A 20,032-nucleotide genomic window follows, 5' to 3' on the forward strand; every position below is an offset into this window, starting at 1 on the left:
CACAGACTCTACTACGAAAGGAACCAGGGGCCATCCAACTCCACAGGCAGCTTAGGTCCTAAAACAACTCTGTCTCTACAAGAGCCAAGAGCACACAGTGGTCAGCGTGAAGGCCTTTCAGCCTGTAGGATCGACCACCATTAGTGGGAAATTAGCCAGGAATTCATCAAGAGCTAAATTAAAACTGAAGAAGAAACCTGCCTTCATTTTCAAAGGGAACATATATTGACTTTAACTCCAATTATATATGTAAAAGAAAGATAAAGAAGACACGCTACTTCCATTTAACAGTCAATCTACTGTGACATTAGGATTTAGAAAATAGGAATTTCAGAAAAATTTTCCTTTGGAATAACAAAACAGAAAACCTCAAGAGGTTGGAATTGGAAATCTTAAATAGAAAGGCCTTTGTTTTCTTAGTCCTGCCCCATTAAGTCACTAGGACTGCAGTAATCCATGAAACTCAGTTCTGGAGCCAGTCACATCTATCATTACCAGCTCTGATTGAACCTGCTTAGAAAATAAAAATAGAAACAGAATGCCAAGATTTTAAGTAAAATAATAAAATATGTTGCAGAATATTTATGAAAATGAAACAGTTTCCAGAACCTTCCACCCTTAGTAACAAATAGGTTATCAAAAAGTTTCCTTGAGCAGTTTGCAGAAATAATTTGTAATTCACAAAACTAACGGTATGATAATAAAAATTACCTGACCCAGATATGAAGTGTAAACTCAACTTAGTAAACACTGGGCAAGCTCCCACTTTACATAAGGGGGTGTATAATGCTTAGTGGAACACACACACCCACACACACACAACAATCTTGTGTAGAAAAACAGATATGTACACACTGAGCTAATATATAAGGCAGAATAACTTATAATAAAGCTATAAATATGGTGGGAAAGATGGGAAGATTAATTTTATGGAGAGTTTAGAGAAAACAATGCTAGTTCCCAAGAGAATGTACAAATAATTTTATCAATGGGAAGAGAATTAACCAAACTTAGTGTGTTTTTGAGAAAACTCACAATAGACATGAAAGCAAAATCTGAGGCTTGGAGTCTGGGTGGCTAGGAGGGCAATGACCCTGTTCAACTGAGTGTTATGATCATCCTATGATTACTTAAACCTGTTGAAGAGAAAAACTATATCTCAGGACATCACTGGTTATGTATACACATCTGCACATATTAAACATAGAACAAATAATTTAAGGATATTATAGTTGTCTTCAAAACCTCATGAAGTATCTTTTACTATAAGTGTCGTATTTGCCTTTATACTGCACAATTAACTGAAAATATAAATTAATTATAATCTAAATATAGACAAGATAGCCCATAAAAATTCAATTTTCTCTGCACCTAACTTTGATTCACATCCAAAAAAATAATGGAATATAAATTATCTAAAGTTGTTTTGAAGGTTCCCTTGAGTTGCTTAGTATATAAATATATTTATTTGTACATTCATTCATTCACTCAATGTGTAGGACATCTCTGTGCTCTGGGGCAGTGTTCAAGGCACCAGTGACACTGGAGTGAACAAAACAAAAACTCCTGCCCTTATGTAACTTACATTCTCAGTTAATTTAAAAAAATGTAAAACATACAGTATATGCTAATAGTGTTATGCAGAAAAACAAAAGTGTATATATTCAAATTGACTTTTATTAAACAAATGTGTTCTCTACTTGTATGCTGGGAAAAAGGGAGAGAAAAATCTCTTGATCTTTATTTTAAGTACTAGGCATAGTTGTGATTCTTTAAAAAATGCAAATAATTCCAAAAATGAAAACTGAAATTTTATGGGACTCAGCAAAGAACATTTTAAGATAGGAACAATTAAAAGTAAATGTTATGCATGGAAAAGAATAATTATAAATCATTGAGTACATAGGTACCCAAACAGGATGAGTTTATATGGTATTTTTCCCAAATAGTATTATTTTATTTCTTTTTTTGTCATTAAAAAAGGTTATATATAGTGTCACTACAATTAACCTCTTTTGTTTTTCATAATCTGCTTTAGTAAGAAATTATATTCAATAAAATACAATATGAGAGATTCTCATTATATTGAGGATTATTTAAAATGTAAAAAGTGAGGATAAACAGTGATATTTCCCTGGGAGAGGAACAGAGCGGCCAGGAACCAAGGGTGAAAGAAAGATACACTTTTCTCAGGATATCCATTCACATGTCTTTTGACTAATGTTCATATATTACATTTTTTAAAACAGATTTTTAAAACTAAATTTTTAAAAAAATTTAGCTTTAACAAAAATCACTTTGTCAGTTGGCACAAATAAAATCAAATTTGAGAAGTCTGGCTCTCACAAATTCAGAATGTAAAGCTATCAATAACAGAGTTAGCTGAATTTTTGTTTCTTATTTACTATACAAATTTGTTTGCTAAGAAAATTGATGTTGCAAAGCTGACCTAAAGCCTATTTTGAACTATATAAAAGGATGGATTATTTTGAATCATTTTAGAAACCCCAGTGGAGATCCTGAATAAAGCAAAAGCATGCAAACACATTCTAATTTCGAATGACCTCCTGGCTTAGCAAAACTTCTACTTTATAACACAGAAAACTATTTCTGAGTTAGGAAGTAATTTTAGTTGCATTGTTGGAGTTGCTTTAGACCTTCCAGAAATTCACAGTGGCATTTACCTGTCGCCAATAAGACCACCACACACTAGATGGTATATGATGATCAATTAGAACTGACTTCTTTTTATTTTCCTGGTAAAATATGTGAAATAATCCACTAGGCATAAGTTTTACATATTATATTTCGGTTCATGTTTCCAAGAGTCAACCAATATTTATAAAAACCTTTAATAAGCAGCATTATAGTGAACTGGGACACAAAGACCAGTAACACTCAGATTTTCCCCACCTTTTTTTTGACCTTTTCTTCTTTACGGTTCATTGTTCTTCAGGCTGTTCTGTCTTCCTGAAAAATTCTCCCAAGTCTGTGTCAACTTTTTCCTCCAGACTCTGATCTGACCACAGCCTCCTCTGATCAGCTTTAGCTCACACTTCATGCAACAACTGGCAACTCGGCTCATGTATATAAACAATGTTCATATCGTGCAACTTACAGAATAGTTCTTTGTAACCCGCACCTGGTGGTTTAATAAATTTATAGTTTAGTCCCTCCCTTTTATCAGATATAAGGGCGAAATCTGAATTTCCTACTTAAATCTTCTCTAAACATATTCTCTGGTGCTGCATTAAAAAAAAAGTCTATCCCTCACTGGAAATGCCTGAGTCTGTTCTGAAGATCAGTAGCACCTTGAGACTTTAAACAAGACAATTTCAGGTGGTATTCCCAGCACCTGGCACAGAGTATGACATACAGCAGATATTGAATGAATGATGATAAGCACAAGAACGATGTCTTAGAGATCCTCTGTAGATTCCAATGAATACAGTAAGAGGTCAATTCGTACACTTTATGAAGGCACCCATTCACTAAAACTATTGGTATCATTCCTTAAAAGAAATGATTCTTTGACTCCTGGCAAAGAGAGAAAGATGTAATATCTTTCAAGGTAATTTCTTAAAGTTAAGACTCTTTTCCTATGTGACATGAAAAATCACAGATGAAATTATGGGATAACTTTTGGATACTTCCTGAATTAGTATGGTTTGAATAAGCAGAGTCTACATGCCATGCAAATAGGAATCGGGTCAAGGTTTATGTCATTTGTGCATTCTAATGTAATTGTAAATATGACTGAATTGAAATTGATATCATATTAATCATTATCAATAATCACTAAGGCTCCTTAAATCTAAAATATCTTTTAATAAATAGAATACAGACTTTGAAACCTTGCACTTTGAAATATAATCTCTTATTACATTTTGTGTCTGACATACTTATTAAATTGTCTCTTTTTCAATTTGCATGTTCAAAGTCTCTTACCATAACTGGTTAAAGGTTGTTATGATTCAATTTATAAGTATGTCCAGATCCTTTTAAAATCCCACTGTATTAATGCCTGTTATAATATTTGCAAAAAATAAACTGTCCCTTTTCTCTGCTTACAATGTACGTAACGAGAACCTATCACACATGAATGCACAGTGGTACTTGAGAAATTTTAACACCTCAAAAAAGAAAGGAGAGTTTTAATTTGTTTGTTGCATCAACAAGACATTGAAGGCAGAGAGTGTGTGAGCTGTGGGCAGAAATCAGCATGCTGGTGGTTAGGGAGAGGAGTTATTCAAGAGCTTTCCATCAAATTTTAAAAAGGTAAACACTTGGAGGCTGCCAATCAATTATACAGTATAAAAGACTACCTTAAATGGCCATGCAAGTATTTAACAAGCAGAGACACCAAACACACTCACCTGAAGACATCTATAGGGATATAGTTTGCAGTAACAAAATGATACACACTTGTCTCGTTTCATGAGCACATGATTTATTGCTCTGAGTTCCTAGGGCCCATCTGTCACTGTGTCTCAGCATTATTATTTATTGCTTCAACAGTGCTCAGAGGATACATGTTACTTTTACAGAGGTCTATTGCCAGATGAAAAACAGACAACTGAGAATTGTCTGAAGAATTCAGTCTGAAATACCTGGGATGCTCTGCAATAGCACAAACATCTATCACCCAAAGGGGTATTTTTTGCCTCTAGAGATCTGGTGAGCTAGAATGTTTCTCAGAACAGGAATCAGTGGGAGAGGCAGTTAGAAACAAATCACGGGGAGTGGGAATTAATTGGCAGATACCTTCAAGCTTTGGAAACATTATACAATACGTGAGTCCTTAAAATAAATACATTCCTCTAACAAAAAGTTTTAAAGACATTTCTTGCTAGAAGGACTTTCTGCTTCAGTTTCTCTCTCCTCTAGTACATCAAGCATGTTACTGCCACAGTGAACTTCTCAAATACAAATTAGATCATGTCACTCTTGGATTGGAATCCCCCATGCATCTTTACCAACCACAGAAAGAAGTCTGAGCTCTTCGCAGAGCATGCACAGCTCTCCATGGTACAGCCAGGCCTGCCTTCACAGAATCCTCTGCAGCTGCTCCCTGTGCACATCCCATCTGCTACTGCCAAATACTCAGAGCTCTCCAAAGCACCAGGCTGTTCCACGCCTTTGTGTCCCGGAGGACTCCTTTGCTCGCTCTGTGAAATCCTTCACTTGCATCCCCCATCACCTGTGCCACAGACCACATTTACTCACCCCTCAAGACATCACTTTACAGTGCTCTTTCTTCAAGGCTTCTATGATATCTCCAAGCAGAGTTCTTCACTCTTTTTTTGCGCCCCCTCCTTCCCATACCTTTTACAGACCACTAAAGCATTTTCACAAAACACTGAAGGTCTATCTCTCACTATCTGAATTCTTACTATACAAATATTTGCTATTTATAACATTTGCAAAAATATTTGCCCCCAAATCACTATGCAACTAGAAGAACCGCTATAATGAATTCGCACACATGCCAGTGGAAACATTTAAGTTGTCAATGAAGCCTGCAAGAAGGTACAGTGTGCAATGCAGGCCTAGCTCTGTTGTTCTTTTGGGCTAAATCTTATGCTGGCATTGTTAACCTACCTAATAATGGGTACGTTTTAAGTGCATCACTGCCTTCCTCCTCCCTATGTTCCCTCTGAAGGTTAGCCTTTCACGGGACCCAGGACTTGAGCCTACCAATCTCAGTCCATTTGATTGTATTTCACCAATTTTAAGACATACTTCCCCTTGTCCTCAACAGAGTTTAACATTTCTGAATTTAGAAGGTATCTTATAATGTATCAATTAAAATCTTACATCGTACAAAGTGCAATTAGCAGCATTTTTTTCTTTCTTAAAGACCTGTAAAGTGATGCCGCATCTTATAACTGATGACCTTGATTCAATAAAACACAGTAGATAGTACTTTAACATATTTTTCTTTGCTTATTTACATAAGAGCACACGTTCCCATTTTTGTTGGATGCATACAAAACATCCCATACTGAATTCAGTAAGTAGAAACAATTGAACGATGGGTGTTTTAAATGCTGTTTATTACACAGAACTATGCAGGTAGACTGTTGTCTAGTATTAGAGAGTGATTTAGTGTTATTTGAAGAAATCGGTTGGGGCTGTAATGCATTACTAATTTCCATTTAAAATAATGGAACACAGGCTCCTGTTTTCTGAAAATATGCTACCCAACATGTTTTCAGGAATAGACTGGAAGCAAAAAATGAGGAGTGGCCTGCACATGCTTTACAAGCCAATTGCACAAAGTGGGCCAGGCGTTTGAGGACAGAGCCGCAGCTCGGTTTTGCCCCTTCCCCAAGGGCAGTTACAAGCTCATTGTGAGTGTCCAATCAATGTTTGATGAATGATTAAAGGGAAACTCGGAAACTGTACTTGGGTTTAAGACTATAACTCTCGCTTATATTTATATTATACTTATATCCCAAATATCTTAAACTTTTAATATTTTAAATTTATACATGGTTCAATATACTTGGCAGACCACTAGGTCAATAAAAATAGTGGAAAACACTAGACAGCCACAGCTTCAGTACTTTTGTTTTGAAAAATAAAGCTTCTGGGTTTGGTTTGTTGCAATAATTTTATAAGCTAGGTATTATTAGATTACATTATCTTAAGCATTAGGTATGAATTTTAGGTGTACCATAACACTGCCAAATCAGGCTAGGTATAATTTTAAAGAGTTGTGTATGATAAATGGGTAACAATACACTGGTTTGCTTCTATAAATATCTTATTATAGGCGAATATAGTTTTATGCATGGAAAACACTCTTCCAAAATCACAAGACCAGCACTCCCCAAATCTCCGACATAGGTAAACATTGACTCACACGTACTCCTCTACACAGAAGACTATGACATACTGGAGTTACTCGCTTACAAACTAAATCTCACTGTTCCTAAGAAATATTTTAGTTGAAAATCAGTGAATACTAAACATTTAATATCTGAACAGGTAAAATACATAGCTCTGTTCCAAACAATATGAAACTCATTAAGAAAATTATAACCTGATGTTTAAAATAGAACACGATGTGCACCTCTATACTCATAATGTCCCTACATACATAGGAAAAACACAAGTTTAAGTCCTATATGTGAACAAACACAGCACATATTTGCAAATTATTCTGGGTAAAGAGGCTAAAAACCTGAGTGACAGATTAAAAACTCAGTGTGGTTGACAAATGAATTAGGGAGAAAAGCATGGAAATGTCCTGAAAAAAATGTTTTTAGCAGACAAGTGCTTAATAAAAGTTTAAAAACTTATAGCAGGGTTAATTGATAAGGGCACAGTAATTTAAACTTGAGTAACACGAGGTCCTCTAAAAAATTCTCACAGGGCATGTGGCTGACGTATTTCATTATGACGTCACAAATACCTACATATGTACATATTTCACATGCACATGTAAAACAAAAACAAATTTACAAATACAGAAATACAAAGCCAATAACATTTAAATTACAACATAAATTCACTGTGACAGACGATATTTTTGCTAAAACTAACTCTGATTAAAAGTTTAAGGGTTTTTTCCAAGCTTTCTTGTATAATTGACAATTAAAAATTGTATATATTTAAGGTATGCAACTTGATGGCTTGATATACATATACAACTCAATAGCAAAAAATAAATAAATAATCAAATTTTAAAAAGGGGAAAGGATTTGAATAGACATTTCTCAAAAGAAGACATTCAAGTGGCCAAGAGTTAGATGACAAGGTACTCAACTTCATCCATCATCAGGGAAATGCAAATCAACACCACAATGAGATATCACCTCACACCTGTTCGACAAGAAATAAGTGTTGGTGAGCATGTGGAGAAAAGGGAACCCTTGTGCACTGTTGGTGGGAATGTAAATGGGTATGGCCACTACAGCAAACAGTACAGAGGGTCATAAAAATATAGAACTGCCTTATGATCCAGCAATCCTATTTCTGGGACAGCAAGTTCACTTTTAAATACAAGCATGTGATCTCAAGTCCAATTTACTCTTTAATCTGTGTCTAACATGCATGTTTTCAGAAGTATGTGCTACAAAAATGATATTAATAAAGTTATGACTTTTTTGGGAAGTCCACAATAGCAAAAGTTCAAGGAGATGATACATTTAAAGCTTGGTTCAGGATAATCAGACCTCATATCCAACCATATTTAACCCAAATCTCAGCTGGCATTTAAACATTGAATACCAGTTTTAACGAGACCTGAAGCTGTCCTGGCTTCTTCAAGATAATGTGAGCAATGTGATATTATTAAAATCTGCATTATGTCATGTTTAATCCAATTACTTCTGAATGAAAAAAGAAAAACCATATCTGACGTTAATTTTCAATTCTTAGACATTGCAAATTTTTAAAAATTGGTTTTAGTAAATAACTTATCCAAATGTTGACAGAAGTCAGAAATACTAGAAATGGCTCATTTATAGCATTTTGAAAACAACCTGGTCATAAACCAAGTTTTTTCTTTTTTAACAATTGCTTCAACTTCTAATATTTAAACTATTAAAACCTCTGTTCACTCAACGCTCTATTCACTTGGAATGAATATATAATTTATGTATCAAGTCCGCCTCTGTTCTTTTTATCATTAGACTGTGACAATTAAAGTCATGCCTACTGTTATTTTCATGATTTTAAAGTCATCTTAATTCATCAAATAACTCAAGAAACAAAACTAGGGAAACGGCATGCCTTCATTCATTCAAGTTGGGATGTCAAAAAAGTCAACACATGGTAATTTCAAACCCAAAGTGCTCCATCCAGACTATTCAGAGATTGCCATTGCCTGAATGACCAATACAAGTGCCAAGGCCCTTGGGAATCACAAAATTTAAAAGAGGGCCAGGCTATGCTGGGGAGTAAAGTTACAGTTGCATAAAAGATTCTTCTTGTACTCTTAAAATACCGACTTTCCTTCAAGTTGACCTCCTGGTTTAGCTACCAATTTTCAGAATTTTATCTAAACCTAATGCTTTGAATTAACTGGCTTAACACTAGTGAGACCCAGACCATTTTGGAATCATGCTGAAATCCATTAGTTGAGGCATGGCAGGTGCCCACAGCTCCCACGGACCAACAGTTTCCCAGGGGGCTGTGGATCACATCTTAGAGTCAGGCTGTGTTTCCTAGGGCCCAGCTTACTGCACTCACAACAGACTCTTGGTGAGTCTCTGGGTTTCCTGGTATTTGGAAAGCCCATCGGGACTGCTGTGGCTTTGACAGTTCAAGTCCAATGCCTATACTGAACTGAATTTCTCCTTTTGTATTTCTACCCTAATTTTCTGTGAGTCACCCTACAAACTTCATAAAGCCTTTTCCAAACCCACCTTCAATATTGACAACAGCAAGCAGCTGGCTGGTCAAGTGACTAGCTGGAACTGATTGTGCAATGAATTGAATTGCGTCCCCCCCAAAATCCATGTCCACTCCGAACCTCAGAAGGTGACCTTGTTTGGAAATAATGTCTTTCAAAGATGTAATTAGTTAAGATGAAGTCATTCTGGATTGGAGCAGTGATTGGCGTCCTTAAAAGAAGAAGAGAACACACAGAGATACACAGAGGGAAGAAAGCCACGTGAAGACAGGAGCAGAGAATGGAGTGATGCAGCTGCGAGCTAAGGAATTCCAAGGATTGCCAGGAGCCACCAAAAGCTGGGAAAAAGCAAGGAAGAGTTTGTCCCTGGAAGCTTCAGAGAGATCAGGGCCCTGCTGACACCCTGATTTTGGACTTGGGGCTGCCAGAATTGTGAGACAATAAATTTCTGTTGCTTTACGCCACCAAGGTTGTGGTCGTTTGTTACAGCAGAACTAGGAAACTAATACAAACTCCAAAGTACTTATCGGCTCTTTCAAGTTTATTTCTTTAAAGGGCACTCTGACAATGCAATCAAAGTAGGGAAGTCAGGCAGTAACAAACTCTGAGAGCAATGCTGGGGTGCTTAATAAATGCATCTGTGGACAAGCTTCCAGCCTCACTCCCGTCCTTCATCTCTTTTATCAGAAGCATCAAATTGCATCCTCCACTTCCCACATTTCTCCTCCATATCCTTATACCCTAATCAACCAGATATTCACTCTTAGAGTTTTGGACACTGACTTCTGAGGACAAAGACAGAAAAAGACCTGTGTCCCAGGTTCACAGGGTCACCAGTGGCGGTGTGTGGACCAGACTGTTCTCAAGTACGACCTGTGCTGAGGTTATTGCTGCCCTGAATGCAGAACTCCCTGGAATGTATTTTTTAAGCTTGAAATCCAGTCCCTCATTCACTCAATGAGCCCAGAAAACGTTCCAAAACTTCCTTTAAAAAAAAAAAAAGGCAGCCAGGATTTGGATTTTTTACCAAGGACTAAAAACCCTGAATACTGTTAATATTATCACTTCTTTACCTGGTTCAGCTAATTTTAAGCAATTCCCATACAGCAAGGCAGTTGTGCTAACACAAAGTAGGTGCTAAATAAACTACTATACACGTTAAACAGTTGACTCAGTTTGGATAAGATCATGATGGTAGTTTTTTTGAATCTCACAAATCTCCTAAGAAAATAGACAAAGCAAGTGGATAGCCTAGGAAAACATTTCCATGGATATAATCTTGAATAAAACTAAGTGACAACATAGTCCAAAATAAATACCAAACTATTGGCAATATCAAGATCTAGTTAAGACCACAGCTTGGGAAGGTTGTAGAGAGAAGACATGTAGGGAAGTTCTGGCTGACCTAAGAATTCCATAGCATAAAACACTATCAAATACTAGTGAAGTACTGAGTGGAACCCTCAGAAAGCAGACCTGAGAATAACTGGCAAAATCTGTAGAATTGCAATGTGGCAAGTTGCAAATTGTAGGTAAATGAAAAACAAAAAAAAATAAACAACCATCACCACTGTCTACCACGGGGCTGCAGGAAGATCAGAAGTAACAGAACACCCTCATCTCTCAAGCGTACCTAATGAAAACTCCTTTCCAGGATACCAGAAACCCACACGAAAGAAAAACTCTTGGAGTAGAATCCAAATTCGGTAGGGCAGGGACCTGGGGACACAGGACAAGAAGCCAGCCTTCATTTAGAAGAATAACAGGGGCCGGCTTCTTAGCTGAGTTAAGTTGATGTGCTCCTCTTCGGCAGCCCACAGTTTCACTGGTTCAGATCCTGGGAGCGGACACGGCACCACTCGTCAGGCCATGCTGAGGCGGCGTCCCACATACCACAACTAGAAGGACTCATACTAAAAAATATACAACTATGTACTGGGGGGATTTGGGGAGAAAAAAGCAGAAAAGAAAAAAAGGAGATTGGCAACAGTTGTTAGCTCAGGTGCCAATCTTTTAAAAAAAAAAAGAACAATAGTTAGAATATATAACAAAAGATAAGACCCCTTTACTGATATCAAAAAGACAAAATATAAAAGCGTAAGTATAACAAAACACGTGCAAGTCTATAGGAGGAAAACTATAAAACTCTTGTAAGACACAAGAGCAAAGTTGGTAGAATGGAAAGACTTGCCTCTGATTTGGAATAGGAAGAATTGTGTGTGGCACGAATAACCAAGAGCAAAGCCAAAGACAGTGGCAACAGGGAAAAGCAATTGCAACTTACATCACAAAGGGCTAATATGCACAACACACACAGAATGCCCAAAATTGAAATGAAAAATAATAACAACGTGAAATGGCCTTTATAGACAGAAAATCAGACTCAATCTCACTCTCAAAAGAAAAATGCAAATGAAAACCACAGGGAGTTACTATATCCCACATCAGATTGGCAAATATCCACAGGTTCAACAACCTATTTTGCGGTGACAATGGGGGCCAGAGGCATCTGTGTACATCTCTGGTCAACAGTCTAAATGGCTCAGGGAATATGGAGTATATAGAAACCATTAAATGGAACCACCAGAAAGCAATCAGCCAAGTCTATAATGTAGAACATCCCAGAAGACGAAAGGCTCATTTCTGCACTGGATCAAGGACATGGAAAACATTTTTTCAGAGTGTGTGGGGCTGAGACTTAAACAAGATTTAAAAATACAACAATTAAATACACTCCGTGAACCTGGTTTGAGTCCTGATTCAAAGAAGCTAACTGTAAAAGGAAATATTTGAGACAATTGGGGAAATACGAATATGGATTGGGTACTAGCCTACATTAAGGAATTATTGTTAATTTTGCTAGATGTGATAATGGTACGATGGTTATATAAAAGAAAATTTTATCAGTCAGTGATGCCTAAGGAGTTATTTCTGAAATAACCTGATTTCTCAGATTTGCTTTAAAATGAAATAGAACTTGCCAAATATGGATAATTGTTGACGTTGATTTACAGGAATTCAGTACAACTATAATCTATACTTTTGTGAAATTTAAATTTTCCATAATAAAAAGTTTTTTTAAAAGTTAAAAATGAAAAAAGTAATATATTTACTGTGATCCCTTTCTTTAAATATAGCACACAATGAATTATGTAAAAAGAGAAGCAATGAAATTGACCAATAACTACATGTTTTACAACACCTCATAAAATTCTTGAAATCCTTACACAGAATAAGGCTCTTTTGCACCAAAATATGTAACTTGAGATGCTGATAGAGCCAGTAAATGAAAGAGCTAGGATTTGAGTCAAATCTCTCATTTGTCAGACCCTAACATCCATTCTGCTATGTCATTATACCACTATCTCCCAAAATAGTACAATTTAAAATACTTTAGAAAGCATCATCTACATATTTTTAAACTCTGTGAAGGCTAGAGCTACAGAAAGAAGAGATACCCTGTGAGAGAGACTTTCTTTCCTTTTTCTTTCTTTTCCTTTTCCTTTTATTTATTTATTTTTTGTCTCCCAAGGGTGCCAATTTCATGCTACATACTCCTTTTCTTATAGCTGGAATTCCTTTACAGCTCATGTCTTCTTTTTTTTAATCTCTTTATATCTTCAAAACCCCTCAGGTTTATGACATCCTGCTGAGTATCATCATGCTGTAACTTTATCACGTAAGTTTCATTCCGCATTCCACAAATCAACAGGTGCCCAGCTTGGGCCAGTGGCTGTGCCTGGTCGTGAGTTCACTCCTAGGTGGCAGGACAGACCGTCCCCTGGCCTTCATGAAGCTGGTGGTCAGGACATCTAGGTCCTTCCCAACTATTCCAAGACTTTGTGCCTTACACAATTCAACTTTTAAAATATTCTTATGCATCATATTTTTAACAATATCTGGAGTTATGCCCTTTTAAAAAAGACTTCAATATAAATAAAATGAAGCCATATTTTGTTTTACTGAAACTAAGATGAAAACATTATTAAACTGATTTAGATTTTCAATGCATTTTGGTTTTAGCTTAAATAATATGGAAAGGCTCACCTTGACGATACCCCGGATGTGCATTTTTGCTATCATCTCTGCCGTGTAGAGAAACATCAGTAAAGTATCCAGAGTAAAGGTCACATACTGAAGAGGTGGGTAGTGCTCGAACGTCATGGGCGTGTTCATACAGACGGAAATGACGCTGATGATGGCACAGATGCGCAGCAAAGAGTGAACCCACTGCAAAAACGGTCCAAAGTTATTATTTGACACCATAAAGTGATATCTTAAACTTATGCTGTGAACCACACTACTTGGAAAACATAATAACAAGATTAAAATATATCACCAGTATAGAGAAGAAAAAGAAGGAAATAAGGTTTGCTAAGTGCATAGAATGTGCTAAATATTTTCATGTATTTTACATTGTTTAATTCTCAAAGCAGCCTAATTTGCACATAGGACTCAGAAAGGTTAAGAGATAGTCCTGTGGTCAAGCATTAAGAAGAGCAAAGCCTCAGGGCGGCCCAGTGGCGCAGTGGTTAAGTTCACATGCTCCGCTTCAGCGGCCCTGGGTTCGCTGGTTCAGATCCCAGGTTTGGACATGGCACCACTTGGCAAGCCATGCCGTGGTAGGTGTCTCACATATAAAGTAGAGGAAGATGGGCATGGATGTTAGGTCAGGGCCAGTCTTCCTCAGAAAAAGAGGAGGATTGGCAGCAGATGTTAGCTCAGGGCTAATCTTCCTCAAAAAAAAAAAAAAAGAAGAAGAAGAAGAAGAGCAAAGCCTCGATGTGAACCTGGTCAGCTACCCCAACACCTCTGACACTGACTTTCCAGGGCCTCAGGCCACAGAGGAAGACTCTGATTCAATTAAAATGTGTTAACACCTTACTCATATGGAAATGTGATGTGCTATTACTTCCATACTTTTTAACGTACTATGAGCCCCTAGAATCAGGAACTGTCTTACGTTTACTGTAACTTTCCTGGCATCTAGCACAACGGCCTTCCTAGTAGATCATAAATGCTTTTTAAAGTTAATTGATATATTCACATCATTAGGGTTTTCTATTTGTATTTTATATGTAACATCCTTGTATAAAAAATATATTTTTAAATCTGACCTCATTCTACATTATCAAAAGATAATAAATGGACTTTCCTCTTTATTTTGGAGAATGTGTTTTGTACAAATTTAGCCCAGATACTTCTCCTCTTCCAAAATTCCAAAAAATTGAATTTCTGTGCAATTCTAACAGTGCATGTGCTATTTGAAGATTTTCCTTAACCCCAACATAAGGAAGTAAGAATTTAAAATATAAATTTGTGTATGTGTGTGTGTTTGCACATTTATACGTGTAGGACATATAATCACTCACAATGTTTTATTATGAAAACTAACACCTAGGATAAAAACTATGAGTTGCATCTGCATGCTAAACCCACACAATTAATACTTCTAGCTAATTAACTATTATGCAATGCTTAAACATAATCTAAACACGTTATTTACTGACTATCCTAAATATCTATGCAGTCATGTTAATCCTTTAATATTATACTCCCCCTGAAAGAAGATGTCGTTTTGTAGGAGATGCATCCTGCAGCTATACAAGCTAGCGAGTAGCCAAGATGAAAGACAGAAACGAGACTCAGAACTTTGAGGAGACTCAGACACTTGTATGCTGGTGAGTAAATTATAATATTAATCCGACAGTTGTAATATTTGCATGAAGACATAATGCTGTTAATTCAACACCGTAGAAGTCAGCGATGATTAAATTTATTTTAAGGGCTGATGCACTTTTCATGCAATTTGGAAGCGCTTCAATAAACATCAGTGTGTGAATTTAGTCCCATCTGGACCTCCCCACACAAAGGATGTAATTACACAAAAGAGCTTCAAAAGATGGGTTCTTCACCACAAGTCTGTTTTGAATTTAAAGAACAAATTCTAATTAAGCATTAATCATTTTAGTTAGTGCTTCCGAGCCTACATTTATAATACCACCTTCTTCAGAAGTACTCAGAGAGCTCTGTATGTGGTGGACACTGAGAACAAGAGAGTGAGTGCTCTATTCTCTATTCTATTCAATTCTCTAAATATGAATGGAAGACCTACTATGGTCAGAGATTATGCTGGGCTCTGAGGACACAAAAACAGAAACAATAGGATTCTGACTCATCACTACTTTGCAGTCTGATATGCATAATATATATTTATATACAATATACATTTACACTTACCTACAAATATAAAGTAGGGTAAATGGAAAGAGAAGAGGTTCATTCTGTCTGGAAGGAGACAGGTGGGGAGGGCCAAATGAGGAGCCTTTCAGGGAAGAGGGCATGGGTGTCCTCTGAGCAGCCTTCATGGCTGAGGAGGCCTGCACTCCTCCGAGTTGCTGGGAAAGGGCCTCTGGGCCGGGGAAACGCTGTGAACTGGCCAGGTATCTTGAAGGAGCAGGAAGTCACTGGTGAGGCTCAAGTGGGCAGTGTGCAGACATAGGAAAGGACAGTTGCTGGACAAGTTAGAGCAAGAACATAAAGACCCTTGAATGTAATGCCCACGCATTTTAATCTGCAAGGTAGGTAGCAGGGATGTTTCAGTGATTGTAAAGCACAAGGGAAAGGCGAACAGAAATGGGAATGTAGAAAGAAATCTGAGCAGGCTGGAGAAGGAGTCTGGAGGGCAGATCAGACAAAGAACGACTGGAAAGGGCAGGGAGACGAGGCAGATAATCTTTATCACGGTCAAGGGAAAGACAAGCACTGTGAGAGCAACAGTTCATTTCCTTACTTCGCCCTCTACTGTGAGTTTAATAATGAAGCTGAGCCTACTCAGGGTCGTGGCGCTGAGTTCCCAAGACCTCTGACTAGGTCATGCGGCCTCCTGGCTGCTAGACTCTCTGTATGCAGTGACACTTGGCACAGCAGATGCCCCCCTCAAGTTCCCATCAGCTTAATTAGGCAGAGAAGGTAACAAGGTTCTTCAGAGGCACTAGCCACTATCTCATTAACCTTTCCTTTTACTCAAAACTTGCAACTCAAAGAGGGCCTTTAATTCCAAACATCTGATTACCTCTCACAGATTCACGCATGTTGAGGACTATAAGTAAAGGAATAGGTTACTGAGCTGGGACTCTGGCTTTGAATCAGCCTGAGAAGTGGCATTATCTCTATATCGTGTGACCCTGAGGACAGCGTGCACAGAGCAGGCGAGGAGGGAGCCGGACCACCCAGCATACCTTCCTATGTGAGTAACTCACGGTGGCACCTCATTACTTCATCTGAATTGTTCTCAACTTCCAGACTCCGAGACTCATCCATATTCTGCTGCAGCTCAAACAGATATTTCAAAGCCAAAGGGACATGATTTTTGAATTATATGAATCAAATTTCCTTTATATCAGCGTGTGCTTCTCCATACTTCAAAAACGAAACTCACTGGCTTGTTAATCCAGAGTATGTCAGCGTTGTCCGACAGAGATTCATCAGGACCAAAGTCAGTAACCGGCTGGGCCTCCACCCTGGAGCTCTGCTTCCTTTTGAGCATGCTGAAGTTAGCTCTGGTGAGCAAGTACAAACCCGCAGTCTGGGGAAAGAAAGAGAGAGCTGAGGTAGTCACCTAAATCATCTTCACCCTGATCACAACAACGGAGTCCCCCCGCACGCCTATGCATTTGTTAGTTAAACACACGTGCCATTATATCGTGTGTAACAAACGTGCAAATAGAAAGTTTAAAAGGATGAGATAAAAATGAACATCATTAAAAGCATTTTTTTTCTCTCAACCCAACAGACGGTCTTGCGCACTTCGTAAACGGGTTGCACGCCAGTTTAGAGACCACTGGTCTAGATTAACTGGGTTAAAACAGCTCTGTCTCTTAGGGTACACATATTGGTAAGAAATTTTTTGAGGTCTATGTTCATAGACCTAAAGCTGTCTCCACTTAAAGAAGGTCTGTGCCAGAGCACAGCTGACCAATCCAGGTGAAATACTCAGATCTTTCCCAGGATTTCCCTCCCAGTTAATTTAATGTGACGCTCACAGACATCTATTTCCAACGACAGTCCCAAGTTGATCTCCCAATTTTGTCCCTGCCATAGAGAATGAGGGCCAGAGAGAACGGGGAAGAACCTCCTCTGAATGGAGGCAGTTTTTTGCTTTTATGAATGCTGTGATTATCTCAATTCTTCCAGCTACTCTGTCTGCTTGCCACTTACATTTCCACAATTCTGTGTCATCTATATCTTGCTATATGTGTCACCTCCCTTTAGCCATTGCTCCCACCTTCCACAATCCAGCAGCCACTGAAGGGGACCTGCTATATGCCGGGCCTTCAGGACACAAACAGCAAATAAGTGCAACAGAATGTGAGAAGAGAGGATGTAAAGGCAGCTGGTGCCTGGTTACCCTGGGTCCACAGAGAGATTTGTCATTTGATGAACATCTGGATTGAGTCTCCAAGGAAGGAGAGGAGCTAAGGTTGCTTTCTGGATACGTATTACATTTTGGGCACTTAGCAATGATATTTTATTTAATCTTTACGATTGGTGGAAGAGGGGAAACATCTTGTCTTTTTTTGCAAGCACAAGAAATTCCAGCCTCTGGGCAGCTAATAACTTGACCAAGGGCACCCAAGCAAACTTGAAATTTAAAGGAAGCTCTGTCTGACCACAAAGCCTCAGGTGTTTGCAGTGGAAAATGCGGGTGCTAAGGGCTGCTTAGGAGACGTCTTAGGTAAGGTAAGGGAGGGAAAAGGTCCTCCTGGCAGTGCACGGACGCGGAGATACCACAACAGGAAAATGCAGTAGTTTCAACACCAGGAAGGTGCTGGCTGTCCTGTCTGCTGCTCTATGGAGCTACAGAAAGAACCTTAACCAAGGACCATGAGCAGCACCACTCAATCCTCAGGGGAGCACAAGAAGAACAAGAATGTTTGCAGTATGTGTAAAGATGTACAGCTGCAATTTTCACTGGGAAAGAGAATAAAACACAGCACAGGACGAATCGGCTTTCAACCTGATTCCCTACATCTGAGTGCCTACCTCTGTGTCTGTGATCTCCTTGATGCTCCTAGGTAGGTGCGGCTGCCTAACCCTCCTTTTCCCAGAAGAAATCAAGCTAATTGGCTTTAAGATGTGCTAGGTATTTCCAGGCTGTCTTGCCCTGAATGTTGGATTTGAATATGGGTTTTGCAGTAGGCTGCACTAATTAATTTTATTTTACATAATTGAAGTTGGGAACTCTTGACATCAATATGCAAATATATGCAGAATATTCAAATTATTCTTGTTCTCTCATTTACTGTGGGGGAAAACATCTGGTAGCCTCAATTTGAGATGCTTCTTGAATGACAGTTTCCTATGTACCCCAAAACGGGATACAGAATCTTTTAGAAACCCTTCAAGATCACATAACACAAAGGAGGAAATAAAGAGTGCTTTCACAATGGTGATCAAAGATGACACAAGAAAACTGCATAGACTTAAGCATTAGCCATTATACCTTTATCATGGAGCAATGGAGACTTATGGAAGCCCATCTATTGCTCTTGTGATCTGGCCATAGTTACAGTCTGAAAAACTTGGGATGTATAAATGTGACACCTTCACATATGAATTTCCCGCACCTTTTATTATAAACATCCCACATGAAGGAAAAAAAAAAAAAAACCAATTTTTGATTATGGATTTGTTCATCTAGAGAAGTAGACATCCAGAATTTATTTTTTTAAAAATCTCCATGTTGGCTATACTTGACCCCCCAAAACACTGGAACTATAATAAATGACGTTAGCTGTCATCGACTTCCACCCTCACTTCACCTACTGAAAAAGGACCCCCAAATAAACAGTGTCCAAGAAAGCTAACCATTCCGACTCCAACGGAACTCAGTTAATCTACACAGACATTAAAACTCAACAACTAGCTCCTCAATCACTGAAATTGTGATGGATTTAATAATACTAAATATTACACAAAGCATGCAAGTAGTACAATAAATTCAAGTTACAAACACATGAAGAGCCCAAAATTACTATGAGGCAATTGATTGTAATCATTTTCCTTTATGCACAGAAATATTGTTTTACACATTCATTCACATTGAATCAATATAACCGAGTACAGCAAACCTATTATCCCCTGATAAAGACCAGCAGAGATATTTAAGAATCCTAGGTAAGCTTACTATTTTGATTGGAAATTGTTCCCGTGTATCTTAGTCATATCACTATTATGTATTTATAACCCAATATTTTTTTTTCTGTTTATGGAAGTGTCCATTTTAAGGCAGTGCGGTAAGTTTAAAAAGCGTGGCTTCCAGTAGCTTTTTCACACTTAATAAAAGTGGTTAGTATTTAAGTCGTTCAACAGTGGGAGGAGGCTGCACAGTCGCCATATGGTCATTGATAAATCTTTTACTTGGAAACAGCTAATGACAAGTCAGAGAGAAAAGATTCATTGCTCTCTTTGAAATGGTTAAAATCCAGTTTTATATTCTGTGCTGGCAACATTTTACTTCTATTGGCATACACTTTCCTTAGGTCATTCCAGCTCTGTCTTGACCAAATTAAAATTAACATACTGTTTTCTTTAATGGTGAGGTGCTTGTAACACAATGGGCCATTTCTTCCCCTTGTAACTTTCCCGGGTTTGCATTGAGCTCCT

The 20,032-nt window shown here is 37.9% G+C and overlaps 1 protein-coding gene across 3 annotated transcripts in view; it reads right to left on the minus strand.

The window, feature by feature from the left end:
* Positions 1–20,032, minus strand: part of NALCN (sodium leak channel, non-selective) — a 303,103-nt gene that overhangs the window by 268,938 nt on the left and 14,133 nt on the right. For 2 of the 3 annotated variants that reach the window (XM_070520121.1, XM_014839403.3), the window contains exons 2-3: positions 16,806–16,952; positions 13,412–13,594 (exon numbers count right to left, since the gene is read on the minus strand). In XM_070520121.1, the coding sequence (XP_070376222.1) occupies positions 13,412–13,594; positions 16,806–16,913 (291 nt within the window). In that variant the 5' untranslated portion in view covers positions 16,914–16,952. Of the gene's footprint in view, positions 1–2,913; positions 3,123–13,411; positions 13,595–16,805; positions 16,953–20,032 lie in introns of those variants that run through there. The other variant, XM_070520122.1, reaches the window with a different exon arrangement.

Source organism: Equus asinus, chromosome 11 (assembly GCF_041296235.1).
Source record: "Equus asinus isolate D_3611 breed Donkey chromosome 11, EquAss-T2T_v2, whole genome shotgun sequence".
In the NCBI taxonomy this organism is placed as follows: domain Eukaryota; kingdom Metazoa; phylum Chordata; class Mammalia; order Perissodactyla; family Equidae; genus Equus; species Equus asinus.